The 24,551-nt window shown below is 40.2% G+C and overlaps 1 protein-coding gene across 1 annotated transcript in view; it reads right to left on the reverse strand.

The window, feature by feature from the left end:
• The window catches only part of MICU2 (mitochondrial calcium uptake 2), a 158,608-nt gene that overhangs the window by 41,421 nt on the left and 92,636 nt on the right, over positions 1-24,551 (reverse strand). Inside the window, exons 5-6 of the mRNA XM_070049155.2 lie at positions 8,903-8,950; positions 7,869-7,951 (exon numbers count right to left, since the gene is read on the reverse strand). Of these exons, the coding sequence (XP_069905256.1) occupies positions 7,869-7,951; positions 8,903-8,950 (131 nt within the window). The remainder of the gene's footprint in view (positions 1-7,868; positions 7,952-8,902; positions 8,951-24,551) is intronic.

A 24,551-nucleotide genomic window follows, 5' to 3' on the forward strand; every position in this document is an offset into this window, starting at 1 on the left:
ATCCTCAAATGTGCATGAGAAATGCCAGATTACTTTCAGAGGATTAGATTCACTTCTGACTTCTCTTCAGAAACCTTACAGGCTAGGAGAAAATGGAGAGACAGAGTCCAAGTCTTAAGAAAAAGAAAGTGTCATTCTAGAATACAGTACCCTGCAGAGCACTCTTTTCTTTATTTTTAAAGATTTATTTATTTACTTGAGAAGCAGAGTTACAGAGAGAAGGAGAGACAGAGCAAAAGCTTGTCCATCTGCTGGCTCACTCCCCAAATGGGCACAACACCCAGGGCTGAGCCAATCCAAAGCCAGGAGCCAGGAGCTTCTTCCAGGTCTCCCATGTGGGTGGCTGAGGCCCAAGCAGTTGGGCCATCTTCTTCTGCTTTCCCAGGCCATAGCAGAGAGCTGGATTGGAAGAGGATTTGAACTGGTGTCCATACATGGGATGCCAGCGCCACAGGTGGCAGCTTTACCTGATATGCCACAGCACTGGCCCCAAAAACTCTCATTTATGAGTGAACGTGAAATAAAGCCCTTGCATAACAAAAAGAAATTGAAAGAATTTGTTACCACTCATCCAGTCTTACAAATGATGCTGAAGGATATGCTATACACAGAGAAGCACAGAAAGATAGTCATCACTGTGAAAGAATAGGAAGGCAGAAAATCTCCCAGCAAAAGTTTAAAGTATGAAGGAATTAATATCATTAAAAATGTCCACAATACCAATGCAATCCCAATCAAAATATAAATGATATTCTTTTCAGATCTAGAAAAAATGATACTAAAATTTATATGGAAATATAAGAGACCCTGAATAGCTAAAGCACTCTTATACAACAAAAACAAAGCCAGAGGCATCACAATACCAGATTTCAGGACATACTACAGGGCAGTTATAATCAAAACAGCCTGGTACTGACAGAAAAAAAAAAAAAAAAAGAGACATGTAGCCCAATGGAACAGAATAGAAACTCCAGAAATCAATGCATGTTCCCTACCAACTTATCTTTGACAAGTAGCTAAAATCCATCCCTGGAACAAGTGCAATCTCTTCAACAAACTGTGCTGGGAAAACTGGAACTTCATATGCCTAAGTATAAAACAAGACCCCAACCTTACACCTTACACAAATATCCACTCCAAATGGATCTACAACCCCATACCATCAAACCACTAGAGGATGTTGGGAAACTCTGCAAGACATTGGCATAGGCAAAGATCCCAGAAGCATAGGCAGAGCCAAAATTGATAAATGGGATAATGGGATTGCCTCATGTTAAGAAGATTCTGCACTGCAAAGGCAACAGTCAACAAAGCGAAGAGGCAACTGACAGAATGGGAGAAAATATCTGCACACTATGTAACTTATAAAGCATTATATCCAGAATCTATAAAGAACTCAAGAAACTCAACAACAACAAAATAAACAATCTAGTTAAGAAATGGGCAAAGCATTTGAACAGGTATTTTTCAAAAAATGAAGTTCAAATGGCCAACAGACTCATGAAAAAATGCTCAGGATCTCCTGCCATCAAGGAAATGCAAATCAGAATCACAATGAGGTCTCACCTCACCCCACTTAGAATGGCTCTCATATAGAAATCAATTATTGGTGGGAATGTAAACTGGTGCAGCCACTGTAGAAGACAGTATGGAGATACCTCAGAAATCTGAAAATAGATCTACCATATGACCAGCCATCCCACTCCTAGGAATTTACACAAACAAAATGAAATTAACATATGAAAGAGTTATTTGTACTACCACGGTTATTGCACCTCAATTCATAATAGTTAAGATATGGAATCAACCTAGATGTCCATCAACTGACAATTAGATAAAGAAATTGTGGTATATCTACACTATGAAGTACTACTCAGCAATTAAAAAACTGAAATCCTGTCTTTTGCAACAATATGGACACAACTGGAAACCACTCTTCTTAGGTGAAATTATACAGTCCCCAAAAGATAGATATCATATGCTTTCCCTTATCTGTGGTAACTAATAGAGAACCTAAAATGTAATGTATTGGAGTAAAATTGACATGTTGAGATTCTATGATTGTTTATAGCCCTTGTCTGTACTGTTGAGGAGCAGTGCTTTTTTCCTGCATACTATATGTTGAACTCTTTACTTAGTGTAGGGTTAATCTTATGAGTATAAAGTAATTTTATGAGTATTAAGTAAACTGAAAATAGATTTTTATAAAAATTTTTTTTTTTTTTTAAATGGAAGCGAGGGAAGAGGAGGATTTTTTTTTTTTGACAGGCAGAGTGGACAGTGAGAGAGAGAGACAGAGAGAAAGGTCTTCCTTTTGCCGTTGGTTCACCCTCCAATGGCTGCCGCGGCCGGCGCACCGCGCTGATCCGATGGCAGGAGCCAGGAGCCAGGTGCTTCTCCTGGTCTCCCATGGGGTGCAGGGCCCAAGCACCTGGGCCATCCTCCACTGCACCCCCGGGCCACAGCAGAGGGCTGGCCTGGAAGAGGGGCAACCGGGACAGAATCCGGCGCCCCGACCGGGACTAGAACCCGGTGTGCCGGCGCCGCAAGGCGGAGGATTAGCCTAGTGAGCCGCGGCGCCGGCCAATTTTTATAAAAATTAAGAGTGGGGACCGACGCCGCAGCTCACTAGGCTAATCCTCTGCCTGCGGTGCTGGCATTCCGGGTTCTAGTCCCAGTTGGGGCGCCGGATTCTGTCTCGGTTGCTCCTCTTCCAGTCCAGCTCTTTGCTGTGGCCCGGGAAGGCAGTGGAGGATGGCCCAAGTGCTGGGCCCTGCACCCACATGGGAGACCAGGAGGAAGTACCTGGCACCTGGCTTTGGATCAGTGCAGTGCACCGGCTGTAGCAGCCATTTGGGGTAGAACCAACAGAAGGAAGACCTTTCTGTCTCTCTCTCTCTCTCTCTTACTGTCTAACTCTGCCTGTCAAAAAAAAAAAAAAAATTAAGAGTGGGAATAGGAGAGGGAGGAGGAAGAAGGGTGGGAGTGTGGGAAGCATCACTATGTTCCTAAATCTGGATATATGAAAAAAAAATTTGTATACCTTAAATAAAATTAAAAAAGTAAAAATTAAAAAATCAGTGCCAATAGAAAAAAGACAGGTCTTCATATATACCCGTCTTTGATTATTTCAGTTGCTTTTTTTGAATATTTTTCATGTGCTTTATGAAGTACACCAAATTAACACCACATACAAAATGCAAAGGTATATATGGTTTGGTGTCAAGCATAAATTTTCTGTATTTTTTTCAGATGCCTTTCTAGAATTTGGCAACATACTTGGCTGATATTTTATATATAACATGCATGTTTTATTAATGAAAGGAAAAACACCATTGAATTAACTTCAAGATTCCACTTAAGTTACTTCAAGATTCTACTTAAGAAGTAATTGCACCTAGATATTAAAAGTTGCCAATACTTATGCTTGTAAATAATATTCTAGAATCTAAATTCCTAAAATTTTATATTGAGCTATTTTTATTCAATGTAATGTATTAAAAACAGTCTTAACTGGTCTCTACATAATCATTCACCGGATTAATCAATGCTCTGTATTCTTTCTGTAGAATTTAATAATTTAATCATGAAAAGCAGCATATGTGTATCTGAAGCTATTGGGAATCTCACACAAGCTTGCACATTCCAGCTCCTAGAAGATGAGTTCAGGTAGGTCTTTTGTGTTTGCAAACCAATTACAATTATTATACTTGTTATAATTACTTCATTCCTATTAAATATTACTTTCATGTAATGGAGTTTTTTGGAAACATCGGAAAGTTGGAGGCAGAAGTTGGGGCACTGGGACATAAGTTGTTTTTTTTGTTGCCTGGATGAATATGTAGCTTTAAAGACAACTGAGTCTGGTTCAAAAAACCAGCAGAATCTGAACTGGAAGCATTAAGTAGAGAGACCATGTGACTTTCTTCTGCATGGTAATATAACCTCCAAATATAAAAGCAAAAAGTTAAGTGGGTTATGTCTGTTAGGACCTGGCCCCAACAGAAACCCAGTGTTAAGGAAACCATGTGCCTGTTCAAGGTATACTCTGCCTCACTGAGTTTACATTCCCTAGTCAGACCCAAGAAGAACTTTCAGTGTGTGTGTATGTTCTCTTCCTATCTGTGGTCCCATCTGTAACAGTGCAACAACTGATATCACTGAAAAACGATCTGAAAAGAGCTGTTTCTATAAAAAATGAGGTAAATGCTTTAGAGTGGTGAGATAAAAGCACACTGCTAAAAAGTTTGCTTTTAATTAGGTTAATATTGTAAAGACTGGAAAAATCACAAAAACTTTGTAAGACTGCTTTGCAAGTATCTATATTTTTGCTCTAAAATCACCTACCCTATTTCCCTCATATGTTTATATCTATACATACTCTTCCAGATCACTTTTAGAGATGGTCAACATATATAAACTTAATTTAGGGCTGGCGCCACGGCTCAATTGGCTAATCCTCTGCCTGCGGTGCCGGCACCTTGAGTTCTAGTCCCGGTCGGGGCGCCAGATTCTGTCCCGGTTGCCCCTCTTCTAGTCCAGCTCTCTGCTGTGGCCCGGGAGTGCAGCGGAAAATGGCCCAAGTGCTTGGGCCCTGCGCCCCATGGGAGACCAGGAGAAGCACCTGGCTCCTGCCTTCAGATCAGTGCGTTGCGCCAGCCAGTAGCACCTTAATTTCAAACCAGAAAAAGATATAACAAAGAATGAGAACTATAGACCTATATCACTGATGAACATAGATGCAAATGATTACAACAAAAGACCAGCTAATTAAATCCAACAATACACCAGAAAAATCATTCACCTGGAAGAAGTGAGATTTATCCCTGGTATGCAGAAATCACTCAACATACGCAAATCAACAGATGTGACATATCACGTTAACAAACTGAAGAATAAAAACCATATGAGTATCCCAATAGATGCAGAGAAAGCATCTGATAAAATACAACATCCTTACATGATGAAAACATTAAGCAAATAGAAAGAACATTCCTCAACACATTAAGGCAATATATGAAAAACCCATAGCCAGCATCATATTAAGTGGGCAAAAGTTGGGAGCATTTCCACTAAGATTCAGAACCAGACAAGAATGCCTACTTTCACCACTGCTATTCAATATATTTCTGGAAGTTTTAGAGCCATTAGGCAAGAAAAACAAATCAAAGGGATACAAATCAAAAAGGAGGAAGCCAAATCATTCCTGTTTACAAATATCATGATTCTATACACAGGAGAACCAAAAGGCCTATTGAGAGCCTATTGAAACTCATAAGAAAATTTGGTAAAGTTGCAGGATACAAAATTAACACACAAAAATCAATAGCCTTTGTATACACAGACAATGCCATGGCTTAGAAAGAACTTATAAGATCAATATCATGCATAATAACAACAAAAAATTTAAATACCTTGGAAAAAATTTAACCAATGAGATGAAAGTTCTCTACAATGAAAATTAGAAAACATTAAAGACGAAGACACTAAAAATATGGAAAAATCTTCCATGTTCATGGATTGGAAGGATTAATATCAAAATGTCCATACTACTGAAAGTAATTTACAGATTCAATATGAACGCAATCAAAATACCAATGACATTTTTAGATCTAGAAAACACAATGCTAAAAATTCATTTGGAAAGACAAGAGACCCTGAAAAGCCAAAGCAATCTTAAACGACAAGAATCAAAGCTGGAGGTATCATATCAGTTTTCAAGACCCACTACAGGGAAGTTATAATCAAAACATGCTGGTACTGGCTCAAAAATGTACATGTAGACCAATGGAGCACAGAACAGAAACCCCAGAATTTGATCCATACATCTACAATTAAGTAATCTTTGATAATGGAGAAAAAATCAATTCCTGACAAAAGGAAAGTCTCTTCAACAAATTGTGCTGGGAAAACTGGATCTCTGCATACAGAAGTATGGAACAAGACTCCTACCTTACACCATATACAAAAATAGTCAACTCAAAATGGATCAAAGATCTAAATCTATGATCTGATACCACTGAATAGAGAACATTGGGGAAATTCTGCAAGACATTGGCATAGGCAAGGACTTCTTGGAAAATATCCCAGAAGCACAGGAAATAACAGCAAAAATAGGCAAACAGGATTACATCAAACTGAGAACCTTCTGCACTGCAAAGGAAACACTCAAGAAAGTGAAGAGACAACCAACAGAATGGGAGAAAATATTTGCAAACTATGCAACTGATAAAAGATTAATATCCAGAATCTATAAAGAACTGAAGAAACTCAGCAACAACAAACAAATAATGCAGTTAAGAAACTGGCAAAGGACATGAACAGGCATTTTTCAAAGTATGAAATTCAAATGGCCACAGACACAAAAAATGCTCAGGATCACTAGCCATCAGGAAGATACAAATCAGAACCAACATGAGGTTTCACCTCATCCCAGTTAGCATGGGATGAATCAACAAACAGTAAATGCTGGTGAGGATATGGTGAAATAGGTACCTTAATCCATTACTGATGGGATTGTGAACTAGTACAGCCATTGTGGAAGACAGTATGCAGATTCTCTAGAAATCTGAAAACAGATCTACTATATTATCCAGCCACCCCACTCCTGGAAATTTACCCAAAAAAACTGAAATCAGCTTATGAAAGAGTTATCTGTACTCCATGTTTATTATAGTTCAATTCAAAATAGCTAAAATATGGAATCAACCTAGCTGTCCATCACCTGATGACTGGATAAAGAAAATGTATATATACACTATGAAATACTACTTAGTCATAAAAAAGAATGAAATCCTGTCTTTTACAACAAAATGGATGCAACTGGAAACCATTATAGTGAAATAAGCCAGTGCCAAAAAGACAAATATCATGTTTTCTTTGAAATGTAATAGAATACAAAAAACTTCAATACATATTTACAAAATTAACATTTGAGATTTGGTTATTGTTTTCAGCCCTTGTCTCTGCTGTTGAGGAACAGCATTTTTTCTTCTTATTATTTGTTGAATTCTTTACTTAGTAGAGTAAGCTTATGATTATAAAATAAACTGAAAGTATGTCATTGTAAAAATTAAAGAATAATGAAGGAAGAAGAGTGGGAGTGTGGGAGGCAGGGTCAGGTTAGGAGTATCACTATATGCTCCTAAATCTGTCTATAAAAATGCATGAAATTTGTTCAGCTTATATAAATAATAAATTATATAAAATACTTTTTAACATATCTTTTAATGCAGATTCTTAGGGTATGTATCAGTAAAGCCATTTTTACTGTATTACTGTTTACAGAAATAACAAGAACAAAACTCTAAATAACTTAAATGCTTAAATTTATTTCTTGGGGCCAGCACTGTGGCATAGTAGGTTGAGCTGTCATCTGCAGTGTCCACATCCCATACAGGTGCTCATTTGAGTCCTGGCTGCTGCACTTCTGATCCAAATCCCTGCTGACATGCCTGGGAAAGCAGCAGCAGATGGCCCAAGTACTTGGGCCCCTTCCCCCATCATGAGAGACCTGGATGAAGCTCTGAGCTCCTGGCTTCTTCCTGGTCCAACACTGGCCTTTGCAGCAATTTGGGGAATGAATCAGTGTATGGAAGAGCTCTCCTTTTGTCTTTCTTTCTCTCTATATTCTGCTTTTCAAATAAATAAATAAATCTTTAAAAAACAATTATTTCTCTTTATAGAATCTGATGCTTTGGTTTCCTCAAGGTAATATTAAAGAAAACTCAGTATTTTTGAACGTACAAATTACTTTTGACATTTCATATGTAAAGTGAATAGAATTTTGATTTGGATGGAAATGTAGAATTATCACCCAAGCATCCAGATGTTTTGTGAGAAAGTGAAAAGAACCAGTATCTCCTTACCTTAAAAAATTCCTTTTTCTCAATCATCTCATTACCATCTGCATCCAGCATTTTAAAAGCAACATGAAATCCACTATGGGGTTCTGCAATGAAACGAAAAATGAATATTATTTAAATGTAAAATAAAATATAAATTATCTGTAGAAGATAGATCTTCAACTTTGAAATAAACTACTATATAATAAGCACCTCAACAAAGGGAATATTCTCTCCAGAAAACAATTTTCAAAGGCTAATATTTAAGATGAAGGCTTTTTCCCTGCCTAGTCCAGCACCCTTCCACGGTGCTGTTGTTCTGCTATTTAGTGTTCGGAGGTTCAATGAAAAAAATTAGAGAACTTGATTTATTTCTTTAGTTTTAGTAGGGGCTTTGATAAATGCTTATAGGATCCACCCATTTTCATGTTGACTATTATTCTGTACCTCCCTATCTCAGAGTCAGTTTTTTTTTAGAGTTTTATTTTGTAATCATTTTGAATCTACAGAAATGTTGCACCCATACTCCCTTCACCCAGCTTTCTCTGATGTTAACATCTTACATAACCATAACATATTTATCAATACTAAGACATTAATATTGGTATAGCATGATTAACTAAACTATCAGTTCTGTTTGGATTTCATGCTTTTTCACTAATGCTGTTTTTCTATTCTAGTATCAAATATAAGACACATGTTGCGCAGGTTGGTATGTTTCCTTAGTTTCTCTAATCTATAAAAGTTTCTCACTGGCTTAGTGTGACCTTCAAACTTTTTGGGCAGAAATTCTGTATAGTCTAAGCAGAGTGTTTTTAATATTCCTAGGCAAAATTTAACTCTAATTCTTCTGTTCAACAAGCCTTTTATTAAGCAGGCAAAGTTATAGGTGCCATACTGCATGGGAGGTAGAAGGAGGATAATCTAACCCAACACCATCATTTTGTAGATACAAAATCAAAGAACCAATAATATATTTAATGATAAAGACATAAATGCCAAACATACAAAAATCTTGCTTAAAAAGAACAGAGAGTTTCCATACGTGGGATACTTACTAGTGAGGATGGTAAGCAAGAAAAGATACTCAGTATATGAAATAAGCCCTGAAAGAGATAAAAATAAAAACATATCTGAAAATAAGCTTTAGATGGTATGGTAGTAATCATACAGAGGTAGTAACAATGAAACTCCAACTAATTAAAAATGTTTTAATTTTTAAATTGCCTCTCTTAGGTACAGTGGAAAATTTTTATAACAATATTATAAGTATAGTCCTAATACTGAAATGACGCTGTCTCATTAGGTTACTATTACTAGTGAGGAGGGATCATTATTAATTTCGAGTGTTAACCTGACTGGGCCACTGAGTTCCCAGATTTCTCTGTGTGTCTATGATGGTGTCTCCAGTTGAGATTAGCATTTAAATTGGTAGATGAGGTAAAGCAGGCTGCCCTCCCCAGTGTGGGTGGGCATCATACACTCAGTGAAACAAAAAAGCGGAGGAAGGAGGAATTAACCCCTTTTTCATGCCTCACTGTTTAAGCTGGGGCATCTCATTTTATCCTTTGTCCTCTGATTGGGATTTATTCCCCCTAGTTCTCAGCCTTCAGACTTTGATTGCATTATGTTTCACTAATCTTTCTGCATGTCTAGCTTACAGGTGGCAACGCATGGGCCTTCTAAGTCTCCACGATGGCATCAGCCAATGTCTCATATTAAGTCTTTAAAAATACTGGTTTTGTAAATGAAAGATATCTGTGAGTGAGATCCCAGTGGAAAGAACAGGTCTTCAAAGAAGGAGGTACCTTTCTCTGAAGGGAGGAGAGAACCTCCACTTTGACTATGACCTTGTCTAAACAAGATAAGAGTCGGAGAACTCAAGGGGCTTCCATAGCCTTGGAAACTCATGACTGGTGCATAGGGAGATTACTGATGCCATAAACAGGAGTGTCAATTTGTAAAGTCAACAACAGGAGTCACTGTGCACTTATTCCTCATGTAGGATCTCTGTCCTTAATGTGCTGTACATTGAGGCTTAATGCTATAACGAGTACTCAAACAGTATATTTTACTTTGTGTTTCTATGGGGGTGCAAACTGTTGAAATCTTTACTTAATGTATACTAAACTGATCTTCTGTAAAAAAAAAAAAAAAAGAAGAAATTATCAATTCCCAACTTGACTCTCACTGGGATTAAACATGACAATAGGTCTGATCTGATTTCATCATCATTTAAAAAAAAATCATCTATTATTTTTCACTTTATGTTTCTGTGTGGGAGCAAACTGTTGAAATCTTTACTTAATGTATGCTAAACTGATCTTCTGTATATAAAGAGAATCGAAAATGAATCCTCATGTGAATGGAAGGGGAGAGGGAATGGGAAAGGGGAGGATTGCGGGTGGGAGGGACGTTATGGGGGGGAAGCCATTGTAATTCATAAGCCGTACTTTGGAAATTTATATTCATTAAATAAAAGTTAAAAAAAAATACTGGTTTTGGGGCCAGCTCTGTGGCGTAGCAGGTAAAGCTGCTGCCTGCAGTGTCGGCATCCCATGTGGGTGCCATTTTGAGTCCCAGCTGCTCCATTTTTGATCCAGCACCCTGATAATGCTCCTGGGAAAGAGCAGAAGATGTCCCAAGTGCTTAGGCCCCTATACATGCATGGGAGACCAGAAGAAGCTCCTGTCTCCTGGCTTTGGACTGGCTTATCTCAGGCTGTTGTGGCCATTTGGGGATGAATCAGTAGATGGAAGACCTCTCTCTCCCTCTGCCTCTGAAACTCCATCTTTCAAATGAAATATAGAGTTAGAGAGAGGTAGAGGTATAGAGAGGTCTTCCATCCGCTGGTTCACTCCCCAGATGGACGCAATGGCCAAAGGAAGCCAGGAGCCAGGAGCTTCTTCTGGGTTTCCCACACAGATGCAGGGGCTCAAGGACTTGGCCCATCCTCTACTGCTTTCCCAGGACATAGCAGAGAGCTGGATTGGAAGAGGAGCAGCTGGGACCAGAATTGGCACCCACATGGGATGCCAGCGCTTCAGGCAAGGGCGTTAACCCACTGTGCCACAGTGCTGGTCCCAATAAATCTTTAAAAAAGATAAAAATATTGGCTTTGTTTTACTGGAAAATACTTACTAATAGGGGAGAATAGATACTGGCTAGCAAGTAACATGTATCCTCAAGATTTATTTGCATGACACTTTACGTATTTTCTACTTAAGTTTTATGATTCACAATATTCAAGTGAAGCAAATTCATAAATTCAGTAGCGTAACACAGATTGAGTATATACCAAAAGTCAAATGATATGATTTAAAATGTAGTAATAAAGTATTTGTAGTAGTAATTTGATGTTCCTTTAGAAAATCATCCTTCTCGGCCGGCGCCGCGGCTCAATAGGCTAATCCTCCACCTAGCGGCACCGGCACACCGGGTTCTAGTCCCGGTCGGGGCGCCGGATTCTGTCCCGGTTGCCCCTCTTCCAGGCCAGCTCTCTGCTGTGGCCAGGGAGTGCAGTGGAGGATGGCCCAGGTGCTTGGGCCCTGCACCCCATGGGAGACCAGGAAAAGCACCTGGCTCCTGGCTCCTGCCATCGGATCAGCGCGGTGCGCCGGCCGCAGCGCACTGGCCGCGGCGGCCATTGGAGGGTGAACCAATGGCAAAGGAAGACCTTTCTCTCTGTCTCTCTCTCTCACTGTCCACTCTGCCTGTCAAAAAAAAAAAAAAAAAATCAAGAATGTACATGAACAGCGAGATACCAGTAAAGCTCATACTGAATTTAAGGTACCAGAAAAGGAAGAAAGAAGAATCAGAGAATTTAGGAGGTGTAAATTTCTTTTAAAAAAATCACAGAATTGGCTACAGTGTATAGGGAGCATTTTTTAGATTAAGTAAAAAAAAAAGGCAAATAAACGTTGTGTAAGAGTATTAATATTCCTGTAAAACACAGTGAGCACTTACCACATTTTGTTGTACATTTGATTTTGTGTTAAGTGTAGAAAACTTAGTTTTTATCTAGAAAAATCTAAATATATTTAAATAATTCAAACAGTTTACTAGTTGAAAAAGATATTGGAATTTAAAAATATTTGTGTGGAGATATACCAGATGAGTATAATGAGTAAGTCTTTATATTACCAGATTTAGTGATCACCAAGTTGAATATTGCCAAATGGTATATAATTGGGTATACTGCCTAACAGGTTTACAAAATGTCAGAGTATTAAAACTTGGATCTATGTTAGGAGTAAAACCATTCTGAGTAAAATTTGAATTCTTAGATTTAAAAAGTGCTTTGGTATCTTCCAGTGTTGTCTTTGTGAGAAATTTTCATTTGTCATTTTATATATAGTACTGTAGAAATACTAGGGCTGCCTGTGGCTTTCTCTAGATGTTACTTTTCTACGAAATAAATTCCTTATGTCAGCTTAAAAAAAAAAAAGAAAATCATCCTTCTCCATTTTTTTTTTTTTTAAGAATTGTTTATTTGAAAGTTAGAGTTACACACAGAGAGAAGGAGAGGCGGGGAGAGAGAGAGAAAGACAGAGAGAGAGAGATAGGTCTTCCATGTGTTGGTTCACTCCCCTATTGGCTGCAACGGTTGGAGTTGTGCTGCTCTGAAGCCAGGATCCAGGAGCTTCTTCCAGGTCTCCCATGTGGGTGCAGGGGCCCAAGGACTTGGGCCAAATTCTACTGCTTTCTCAGGCCATAGCAGAGAGCTGGATCAGAAGTGGAGCAGCCAGGTCTCAAACCGGCGCCAAGATGGAATGCTGGCACTGCATGCATTGGCTTTACCCACTACGCAACAGAGCCAGCCCCCCTTCTCCATTCTTATGTGTAAAAAGTTTGGGTATGATGACTCTACTTTCACCTCTGGAGGTGGATCCTGATTGATCAAAGCCAATCATTGTGTTCTCTGTAGAACTAACGAAAGGACAGACAAGGAGTTCAATCTATTCAACAGGTGTCATTACTTTGGCTCCAGGGTCTGGTTGAAAGATGGGTGATAACCTAAGCTGGGCCACCGAATGTGATATTGTAGATTCTGTTGAGAATGCTCACTGACTACCTTGTTTTCTCTGGTGCTGGGCACTGATGATGTGAGAATGTTACACATAGGAATGTAAAGCCATGATGAAAGTGTTTGGAACTGCCAGGAAGCCAGTATTTAGAGCCTGAGAATAGAGTCTTATATTGGCAGGCCTGAAAAATGGATATTGGTGATTGCATTAAGTTGAGTGTGATACTCTATGTTTGGTCAATAAATAAACTAACTTTCTTGCTCAAGTAGATTGTGTCAAGTTTCTTTTCTCTTTTTTTTTTTTTAGCAATTAAAAGAATCACAATAAATACAGCAACAGCATCTTATAAAATCATGATTTCTTGGTAATTAAAAAAAACTTTTTTTTTTTTTTGACAGGCAGAGTTAGAGAGAGAGAGAGAGAGAGATAGAGAGAAAGGTCTTCCTTTCCGTTGGTTCACCCTCCAATGGCCGCTGCGGCCAGCATGCGCTGATCCAAAGCCAGGAGCCAGGTGCTTCCTCCTGGTCTCCCATGCGGGTGCAGGGCCCAAGCATTTGGGCCATCTTTCACTGCCTTCCCAGGCCACAGCAGAGAGCTGGACTGGAAGAGGAGCAACCAGGACAGAATCCAGTGCCCCAACTGGGACTAGAACCCGGGGTGCTGGCGCCGCAAGTGGAGTATTAGCCTAGTGAGCCATGGCGCCGGCCAAAAAAAATTCTTCTAAGGATCTTAAGTTTGATATAATTGCAAAATGTACAAGTAATAATTAAAAACATTTTATCATGAAAATCCCTAGTAATATACACAGAATATAATGAATAATTATATATAATTATATTAAATAAAAAGTCAATGAAAGTAGCTCCAATAACCACCAACTCATGGCAAGTCTTGTTTTATCTATAATACTTTTCAGTACCCCCTCCCATTTATTTTGGATTATTTTGAAACAAATCCCATGTATTACATCATTTCATTGTAAAAGTTTCAGGGTAAACCCTCTATAAGGACTGTTATCCTTCCTCTCAAACACAATTATCAATGATAATTCATCATCTTCAAATTTAAATTAGTATTACCAATTGCCTGTTTCAGAAAATATTTTTAAAGGTGATCAGATGAGGGCTGGCACTGTAGCACAGTAGGTTAAGCATCTGACTGTGGCACTGGCATTCCATACGTGTGCCAGTCTGAGTCTTGGCTGCTCCACTTCCAATCCAGCTCTCTGCTGGTGGTGGTCTGAGAGCTTGGACCCCTATACCTGCATGTGAGCTCTGGGAGAGGCTCCTGGCTCTGGATCAACTCAGCTCTGGCCATTGAGGCCATTTGGGGAGTGAACCAGAGGATGGAGGACCTCTCTCTATGTCTCTCCCTCTCTGTAAATATGCCTCTGAAGTAAATAAATAAATCTATTTTTTTTAAAAGGAGATCAGATGAGGATCTGAAATTCCCGTGTTGCACTTGATGGATAGAACTCTTTTTTCTCTTCTTTTTTTATTTAGTAAATATAAATTTCCAAAGTACAGTTTATGGATTACATTGGCTTCCCCCCCCCCCCCCCATAATTTCCCTCCCACTCGCACCTCTCCCATCTCCTGCTCCCTTTCCCATGATGGATAGAACTCTTAATTCACCTGGGTTTTCCTTGCAAAAAATACATAACATAAAATTTATGACTTTAACCATTTTTAAATGTATGGTACAATTGTATTAAGTATATTCATACTGTTGCATATCAGTAGAACTTTTTCATCATTCCAAACTGACACACCTGTATACATTAAACACTAACTCCCAATTTCCTCCCTGCTGCCAGTTCCTGTAACATCTACTTTCTGTCTATGAATGTCTACTCTAGGTACTTTAAATAAGTAGCATTGTACACGGTTTCTCCTTTTGTGACAGGCTTATTTTTTTCAGCATGTCTTCAAGGTTCATTCATATGGCAGCACGTGTCATCATTTGCTTCCTTTTTAGGGTTGAATCATATTCCATTTATGGCATATTTTGCTTATTTACTCACCTGCTGATGGACACTTGGTCTATTTTGACCATGTGGCTACTGTAGATGATGCAGCTACAAACACTGGTGTCCAAATATCTGAGTAATTGTTTTCAATTTTCTGGGTATACAGCCAGAAATGGTACTATGACATATTCCATGTCAGCTACAACATTTTGCTTTCCCATCAGCAGTGCACCACGGTTCTCAATTTCTCTACATCCTCAAGGTTTATTATATTCTGATTTTTTAAAATAGCCATCAGAATGGGTATAAAGTGGTATTTCATTGTGGTTTTCATTTGCATTTTTCTAATGACTAGTAATGTTGAGCACATTCTCATGTACTTTTTAGCCATCTGTATTATCTTCTTTGGAGAAATATCTGAGTCTTTTTGCCCATGTACATTTTATTGTTGTTGTCACAGTTCTTTATATATTTTGGATAGTAATCCCTTATCACATATATGATTGGAAAATATTTTCTCCCAATCTGTGGGTTGCATTTTCAGTCTCTCAATAGTGTTCTCTGATTCACAAGAGTTCTTATTTTGGGGGCTGGCGCTGTGGCATAGCAGGTAAAGCTATGTAGTGCCAGCATCCCATATGGGCGCCAGTTTGAGTCCCGGCTGCTCCACTTCAAATCCAGCTCTCTGCTTTGGCCTGGGAAAACAGTGGAGGATGGTCCACGTTCTTGGGCCCCTGCACCCATGTGGGAGACTCAGAAGAAGCTTCTGGATCCTGGCTTTGGATCAGTATAGCTCCAGCCATTGCAGTCAATTGGAGAGTGAGCCAGTGGATGGAAAACCTCTCTCTCTCTCTCTGCCTCTCCTTTCTGTGTGTAACTCTTTCAAATAAATAAATCTTTTAAAAAAAGTTCTTATTTTGATAAAGCCAAATTTTTATTTTTTCTTTTTTTGTTGTGTCTTAAATCTCTTTTAATTTATAGCCTTTCCTCTGTCTCTTACCCTGATCCCCTGCCCTCTCACCCCACTGCCCCTAACTTCAATTTAATTGTTGAAGAAGCTGGTCATTTATACTTTAAAGTTTCTAAAAATCTAGAAAAAAATCTGATGACTGTATCTCTCTGGTCTTATTTCAGAGGTTTCTCTAATGCCTATACTTTCTAAAAATTGGCACTTAGATCCAGAAGTAATTTTTGGCAAGAACTCTTCATAGATGGTGTTGCATACTTTTAGCAAAACAAAATGCAAATGTTTATAGAAAATGATAGATACCAGGGCCGGCGCCGTGGCTCACTTGGTTAATCCTCTGCCTGGGGCGCCAGCATTCCATATGGGCACCGGGTTCTAGTCCTGGTTGCTCCTCTTCCAGTCCAGCTCTCTGCTGTGGCTTGGGAAGGCAGTGGAGGATGGCCCAAGTACTTGGGCCCCTGCACCCGCACGGGAGACCGGAAGGAAGCACCTGGCTCCTGGCTTGGGATCAGTGCAGCGCTGGCCATAGCAGCCATAGCAGCCATTTGGCCTTTCTGTCTGTCTCTCTCTCTCACTGTCTATAACTCTACCTGTCAAATAAAAAAATGATAGGTACCAGAAAGAGACACTGATAGTAAGGGTTACAGGAACTTAGAAAATCATTTCTAGAGATTAGGTGATCAGAGCTGGTGTAGAAGAAGTAATTCCAAAAGTAGTATTGAAATTACACATAAAAGTTTTAATTAAACAGAGGTGGTATAAGTGAGAAAGACCCATAAGATAGATAGAGCTGAATGTAACACTTAAAGTGTGACTGTTCATCTTAGATATTGTTGATATGGAAGAAGCAATGGGAAAGAAGCCACCATGGTGTTCCAGATGGAAGGAATCAAGGTCTGAGATTACTGGCAGTGGGAATGTATTTATCCTTTTATACTTTAACATCTCCCAATTAAAGAAAGCAGATTCAGGATCAAAAGTGGTTCACAGTAAGGCAAGTGAGGATTTTACATCTGTATGATTTAATACTTAATATTTTGGAAGATCTATTTATTTAAAAAGAGCAACAGAGACAGACACACACACACACACAGAGAGAGAGAGAGAGAGAGAGAGAGGGAGGGAGGGATAGAGAGAGAGAGAGAGAGAGAGATATTCTATATGTTGGTTCACTCCCCAATTGGCTGCAACAGCCATATCAGCCAGGCCAAACCAGAAGCTAGGAACTCCTCCTGCTCTCCCACATGAGTAGCAGGGGCCCAAGTATTTGGGATATCTTCTACTGCCTTCTTGGGTGCATTAGCAGGAACACCTGCTAAAATGCAGAGGAGCCAGTACTTGAACTGGAATACCGATGTGGGATGCTGGCTTAATCTGCTTTGCACATCACTGGCCCCTTGCTTTAATATTTTAGTTATTCTAAATGTTTTTAATGACTTTTTTTTTTTGCTTCACCACCTTGTTTTTTTATTTTGGAGCAGGTATACTTCTCTTTAATAGTTAAATTTTCCATAAAACTACGCAATGTTTATGTTAAAGAATACATTAAATGTGTTTTGCCTTATCTTGTACCTGGAAGAAGTGCTCTAATGTTAGCTGAAGGATCAAAGAAGCAGCCTCAAAGAAGTGGAGGACAGCATTTTTCTAATTTTCAAAGGAATACAGCAATGTGAAGAAATGGCCAAACTGCTAGACTGTACTGGGCTTGGTGCCAAAAGGAGACTTTAGATACAGGTACATGTCCTTTATGCAAGGGAAACGTTTTGAAAAAAAAAAAAAAAATTCCAATGCCTTTCTTTGAAATGCTGACTTAAAATAAATCTTGAATAAACAGAGTTGAGGCAGGGTAAAAATAGCACCCCACACTGACAAGATAGATTATAAACAAACAATATGGTTCTATAACAGCATTCTAGGCATCTGCCCTCTGAAAATGCTTTTAAAGAAAAACAAGTTAGAATAATTATAGGAGAAATAGGCTAACATGTACATTATATTTAATTATAAAATACATATTGTCAAAGGGTAGTCGTTCAAAATTACATGATAAATAGGAAAATATTTTAAATAATTTTTATTTAAAAATTTGTTATAGCATCTTCAAAGCCCACGAATAAATGAATGAATTCTGTTCAGTACTATGTGCTATGTTTTGTCTTTGGTTTAACAGTGTCCCCTCCAAAGGTTCATGTGATTAAATACTTGGTCCCTAGGTTGCTGGTACTGGGAGGTGGTGGGACCTTTAAGAAATAGGGCCTAGTAAGAGGGTCTTAGGTCACTGGGGGAGTGCTTTCAGAAGGCAGCTCCTGTGTGACTAACTGAGATCTCACACAAGGGCTGCATAAATGGAGGATGCCTGGGCCCATCCAGCTCTCTGCCTCCTGTTCAGATGTGATTCTTCTTTTGCACGCACTCCAGTAACCACCACTTAGTCACCTTAATAGCCACAGTAGAACTGAGCTGATGCAGCATGATGCAGACACCATGCCCTTCAATCTCCAAAACCATGAGATAAACACAGCACTTTTGGAGTGGGTACTGTGGTGCTGTGGTTAGTTAAGCTGCAACTTGGGATGCTTATATCCCATGTTAGAGTACCCGAGAGGCAGTAAATGATGACTCAATTACTTGGGCTCCTGTCACTCATGTTAGAGACATGGATGGAGATCCCGGCTCCTGCCTTCTAGCTGACCCAGCCCTGGCTGTTGCAGGAACTGGGAGAGTGAACCAGTGGACGGAAGATAGCTCTCTCGCTCACTTACTCTGCTCTTTCAAATAAATAAAAGAAACTTAAAAAAAACCCTCTTTTTCTTCATATTTAGCCTGTTCTGGTACTTGGTTATAGTGGTGAAAGGCTGACTAACACACTATGCTTCTTTAGAAATATTTTTAAGATGGAACCATCCTAAAATGTATGCTACTATTACATTCAATTTTGAGAACTTGTTCCCCACATAAGTTAGATTATCCTATCTATCATAATATGTGTCCTACAAAATACCTTATAATTTATATTCAGTGTGTCCTTGAGATTGCTGTTCCACTGAAAATTCTACTCAGTTTAAAAAATACACAGGGGCCGGTGCTGTGGCGGAGCTGGGGTAAAGCCATTGCCTGTAATTCCAGCATCCCCATATGGGTGCCGGTTTGAGTCCTGGTTGATCCACTTCAGATCCAGCTCTCTGCTAAGGCCTAGGAAAGCAGTAGAAGATAGCCTAGGTTCTTGGGCCCCGGCACCTGAGTGGGAGGCCCAGAATAAGCTCCTGGTTCCTGGCTTTGGATTGGCACAGCTCCGGCCGTTGCAGTCATTTCGGGAGTGAACCAGAGGATGGAAGACCTTTCTCTGCCTCTCCTTCTCTCTCTGTGTAACTCTTCCTCTCTCTCTCTCTTTATCTCTCTCTGCCTCTGTCTCTCTGTAATTATGCCTTTCAATAAGTCTTTAAAATATATATAATAAACATCTCACTTTTTTATAATAACAAATGGTAGGCAATTATCTTTTTATCTCACAAATGTACTATATTTTCTTAGTTCTTACAGAGTACAAATACTGGTGGTTCTTATTTCTGGTAAAACAATATTTTAGGCCGGCGCTGTGGCTCAATAGGCTAATCCTTTGCCTTGCGGCACCGGCACACCAGGCTCTAGTCCCGGTCGGGGTGCCGGATTCTGTCCCAGTTGCCCCTCTTCCAGGCCAGCTCTCTGTTGTGGCCCAGGAGTGCAGTGGAGGATGGCCCAAGTGCTTGGGCCCTGCACCCGCACGGGAGACCAGGAAAAACCCCTGGCTCCTGGCTTCGGATCAGCGCGATGCGCCGGCCGCAGCGTGCCAGCCGCGGCGGCCATTGGAGGGTGAATCAACGGCAAAAGGAAGGCCTTTCTCGTTGTCTCTCTCTCTGTCCATTCTGCCTGTCAAAAATTAAACAACAACAACAACAACAACAATATTTTAAATTGTTCCAAATATAACTAATTTTACATTTTTCTTCAAATAACTTCATTAATATAAATAATAAAGTACCTAAATATAGCATTAATCTTTCCTATAAAAAATTCACATTAGTGTTTTTTACTATAAGTTAGAAATATAAATTGTAGCTCATACATTTCAGAGAAAAACTAAAAATAACTGTGAAGTTTTTCCTCAACAGTTTTCCTATTGTACTTACAAATACTAAGTTGTCATTTTCTTTTAACAATAATTTTACTTATTTTTATTCATCTGAAAGGTTGTGAAACAGAAGACACATAGAAATCTTCCATTCACTGGTTCGCTTCCCAAACACCTGCAACAGCGGGGGTTGGGCCAGACTGAAACCAACAGCAAAGAAGTTAGTGAGGTCTCCCATATAGGTAGCAGGGACCCAAGTACTTGAACCATCCATCACCTGTTGCCTCCTAAGATGTGTATCAGCAGGAAGCTGGAATTGAAAACAGAGCTAGAAGTTAAACTTGGGCTTTTTGAGATGGATGTGGGTATCCCAAGTGGCATCTTAACAGCTGTGTCAAATGCTAGCCTACACTATTTTTTTTTTTTTCTATATGGTCTTAGCTTAGTCTAAGAGGTCAGTAGCTGACATATAAACAAGCAATTATGGGAGTGGCACTGTGGTGTAGTGGGTAAAGCTGCCACCTGCAGTACAAGCATCCCATATGGGTGCCGGTTCGGGTCCTGGCTGCTCCACTTCTGATCCAGCTCTCTGCTGTGGCCTGTTAAAGCACTAGAAGATGGACCAAGTTCTTGGGCCCCTGCACCTGCATGGGAGACCCTGAAGAAGCTCCTGGCTCCTGGCTTCAGATTGGCACAGCAACGGCTGTTGTGGTCAACTGAGGAGTGAACCAGCGGATGGAAGACCTCTCTCTCTCTGCCTCTCCTTCTCTGTGTAATCTGACTTTCAAGTAAATAAATAAATATTTAAAAAAAATAAGCAACTGTAATAAGATATGGTTGGAGAGTATTCACAAATAGTAAGAATACAGTAGGGAAGGGGACTCTTTCTTATTGAGGAAGTCAAAAAAAGTTCATAGAAGTGAAGCAAAGGCTAATTATCCAACCTACCAGAAGGGTAGCAGGATAGGGTAGGTAAGAAAGTAGGAGAGAGAGGGGCCATATTGTGCCACAATGGGTAAAGCCACTGCATGCAATGCTAACATCCCATACGGGCACTGGTTTGTGTTCCAGCTGCTCTACTTCTGATCCAGCTCCTTGTTAATGGCTGGGAAAAGAGGCAGAAGATGGCCCAAGTGCCTGGGCCCCTGATACTCATGTAGGAGATGTGGAAGAAGTTCCTGGCTCCTGCCTGGCCATCTGGGGAGTGAACCAATAGATGGAAGATTTCTCTCTCTCTCATTCTCCCTCTCCCTCTCCCCATCTCTCCCACTCTGTAACTAAAAAAAAAATCTTTTAAAAATATAATAAAAAATAGAATAGGAGACAGAATAGCACAGGCAAGGTGAACAGTTTGTGCAATGCACACAAACATGAGCAGACATAGCACACTGTGTGTAGCACAGTGTGTGTAGAATGGTTATGAGAAGACAGAAGGGAAGTTTATGTAAGGCATGGGCCACAAAAGGCTTAAAGGCTAAGGGGGTTAGATTTTGTCTATTACATGATTAAGTTTTCTACAGGAAGAGAAAAGAGAAGATGAATTCAATATTTAGGAACAAATCTGTAAAGACTTTGTGTTTGATTCCATGTGAAGGATGGTAGGGGAGGTTACAATATATTTCCTGGGTTTGGGTGAGCTGGGTGAGAGGTGTTACTATCAAATGAGGTCAAGACTATAGAATGAGCTAGCTTAGAAGGAAGATGGTGACAGTGAGTGCAGTTTGGGATATGTTAACTTCGAGGTAACTGACAGGCTCAAGCAGCTCTCTGGCACCTGTTTTGTGCAGAGTGAAGTCTGAGGCTCAGGACAGTAACTTGGCTGGTGATACTGACAGAGTTTTGGAGTCATCTCAAGGATGCTAACACCAAAGAGGCTGAGGAAGAGCAGTAAGTGAGGAGCAAGATTCCAGGAAGACTGATGTTCAGGGCAGAAGGGAGAGAGACAGTGATGGAAAGAGAGGCACAGAGAACCAGGACAGTGTGGTTTCAGAGAAACCAAGAGAACTTGAGGTGCATGGGTTTGTTAGTAAGAAGAGATGCTTTACTGACACTTACCTCAGGGACTGCACTAGAAACTTTACGTGTGTCACTCCCTGAAGTAGACTCTACTATATTTTACAGATGGAGTAGGTTGTGAATACATCTACAGCCTACGGGGTACATGAGGTTCCATATATTCAGCTGTGGAAGCTTCCCTTCTTCCCTCAGCTGCAGTGTTTCTGGAAAAGCAGGTATGCTGGAGGGGCGGAGAAGGTGAAAGTGAAGGATCAGGGTTGAGACCTGGCTGAAGTGAAATAAAAGGCAAGTCCACAGAGCCAAAGGAAGCGAGCACTTGGACAAATGGGGAGACACTGGGTCTGCTTCACCCTTACCTTTCCCTTTCATCACACTTTTAACTTTTCATAATCACGCGGCTCTGCCATCTGCCTCATCTTTTCCTTGTCAAGTCGCTTAATTTTCTTGTCATCATTAAGCTATATCATGTAGTCCTAATTTCCCTGGCAGGCCTTTACATACTTTCGTCTGAATAGTACAAAGGTAAATTGAATTTCTTCCTGTAGCTACGTATGTACTCTTTTTTTAAAAGAAGTTATTTGAAAATAAGAGTTACAGAAAGAGAAGTAAAGAGAGATCTTCCATCTGCTGGTTTACTCCCCAGATGACCACAATGGCCAGGGATGGACTAAGCTGGAGCCAGGAGCCAGGAGCTTCCTCCAGGTTTCCTATGTGGTGGCAGGGGCCCCAACACTTGGGCCACTTTCTGCTGCTTTTCTGAGACCATTATCAGGGAGCTGGTCAGAAGTGTAGCAGCCAGAACATTAATTGGCACCCACTTGAGATGCTATTGTCATGGGCAGCAGCTTTACTCAACTTGACCCACAATGCTGGTCCCTACACAGTGTACACTTTTTATTTCCATCAGCTCTCATCTCATGTGAAATGAATGCTATCCATGAATGTGTTATCCATGCTTATAGTCATTTATTGCTTCTGGTTCCTTATTTATTTATGTATGTATGTGTGTATGTATGTATGTGTGTATATATGTATGTATGTATTTATTTGAAAGTCAGAGTTACCAGAGAGAGAAAAAGAGGAAGAGAGAGAGAGAGAGCAAGCGAGCGAGCGAGCTGCGCCGATCTGAAACCAGGAGCCAGGTGTTTCTTCCAGGTCTCCCACATGGGTGCAGGGGCCCAAGGACTTGGGCCATCTTCCACTGCTTTCCTAGGCCATAGCAGAGAACTGGATTGGAAGTAGAGCAGCTGGGACCCAAACTGGCGCCCATATGGGATGCTGGCACTGCAGGTGGTGGCTTCACCTGTTAGACCACGGCACAGGCCCCTCTGGTTCCTCTTAAAGGCTCCCCAACTCCTGCCCCCTCATCATCCTCTTCCCCCTATTTCATACATCAATATCCTAGTGGATTTTGTTTCAGGAAACAAAACATACTTTCTACTTTGGACTTCCATTTTCAATTTATTTTTAAATAGGTTTTCATTAAGTCCTTCTCCCAATCATGCAGAAACAGCGGGTTTTAATTTCCCTTCAAGAAATCCTGGAAATGTATGATTAGTGCCCCTGTTAATTCTAAGAATATTTCTCCCACTTATGAAAAGAATAGTGAGATAATTATCCAATGAGGAAAATGTGTGAGCAGGCTGATGTACTTACCTCCTTGAAAGATTCTGTTATTGAAAGTTTAAAAAATATAAAAGAAGTTACTGACAATCTTTCTTAGTGAAAATATGTATCCCCCCCATCATATAGAAGCAGCAAAGTTGGTCAAGAAACTCACATTGCCATTGCATCTTACAGAGAATTCTGATTTATTATTTATTATTTATTTTTTGACAGGCAGAGTGGACAGTGAGAGAGAGAGACAGAGAGAAAGGTCTTCCTTTTGCCGTTGGTTCACCCTCCAATGGCCGCCCCGGCTGGTGCATTGCGCTGATCCGAAACCAGGAGCCAGGTGCTCCTCCTGGTCTCCCATGCAGGTGCAGGGCCCAAGCACTTGGGCCATCCTCCACTGCACTCCTGGGCCATAGCAGAGAGCTGGCCTGGAAGAGGGGCAACCGGGACAGAATCCGGCGCCCCGACCTGGACTAGAACCTGGTGTGCCGGTGCCGCAAGGCAGAGGATTAGCCTAGTGAGCCGCGGCGCTGGCCCGAGAATCCTGATTTCCACGTGACTTCATTCTAACAGAATTCTCTGATGCCCACCAGGAGGAGGTGAAATTACCTCTCCCAACTCCTCAAGTGCAAATACCAACCTTGTTCCCTAAATCCTGCTGCAAGCAGAGGCCAAGTGATAAGAACACTGGTTTTACTTTCATGGAGACTAAAGATAAATCTACAAGTTTGTTATTCTCCTGTCTGTAAAATCAGACTGCAATTAAACAGGAGTCACTTTCTACTTTACCTTCAAATCTCACTATTGCTTCCAAAGTTTCCATTAACCTGGTTTTAAAAATAATCTCTATTATATCTTACTATCTTATTCATACCACAAAAATGAAATGTTTGCTTAATACTCTTTGAAATTTAACTTCCTCAGCATATTTATGCATCAAAATTATCAGTCATCATTTGCCAGATAGCCTCCCACTTTCTTCAAAGTTTGTTAAATCTCACCTGCA

Source organism: Oryctolagus cuniculus, chromosome 9 (genome assembly GCF_051225735.1).
Source record: "Oryctolagus cuniculus isolate XC-2025 breed Fujian yellow rabbit chromosome 9, ASM5122573v1, whole genome shotgun sequence".
NCBI classification, from domain to species: Eukaryota; Metazoa; Chordata; class Mammalia; order Lagomorpha; family Leporidae; genus Oryctolagus; species Oryctolagus cuniculus.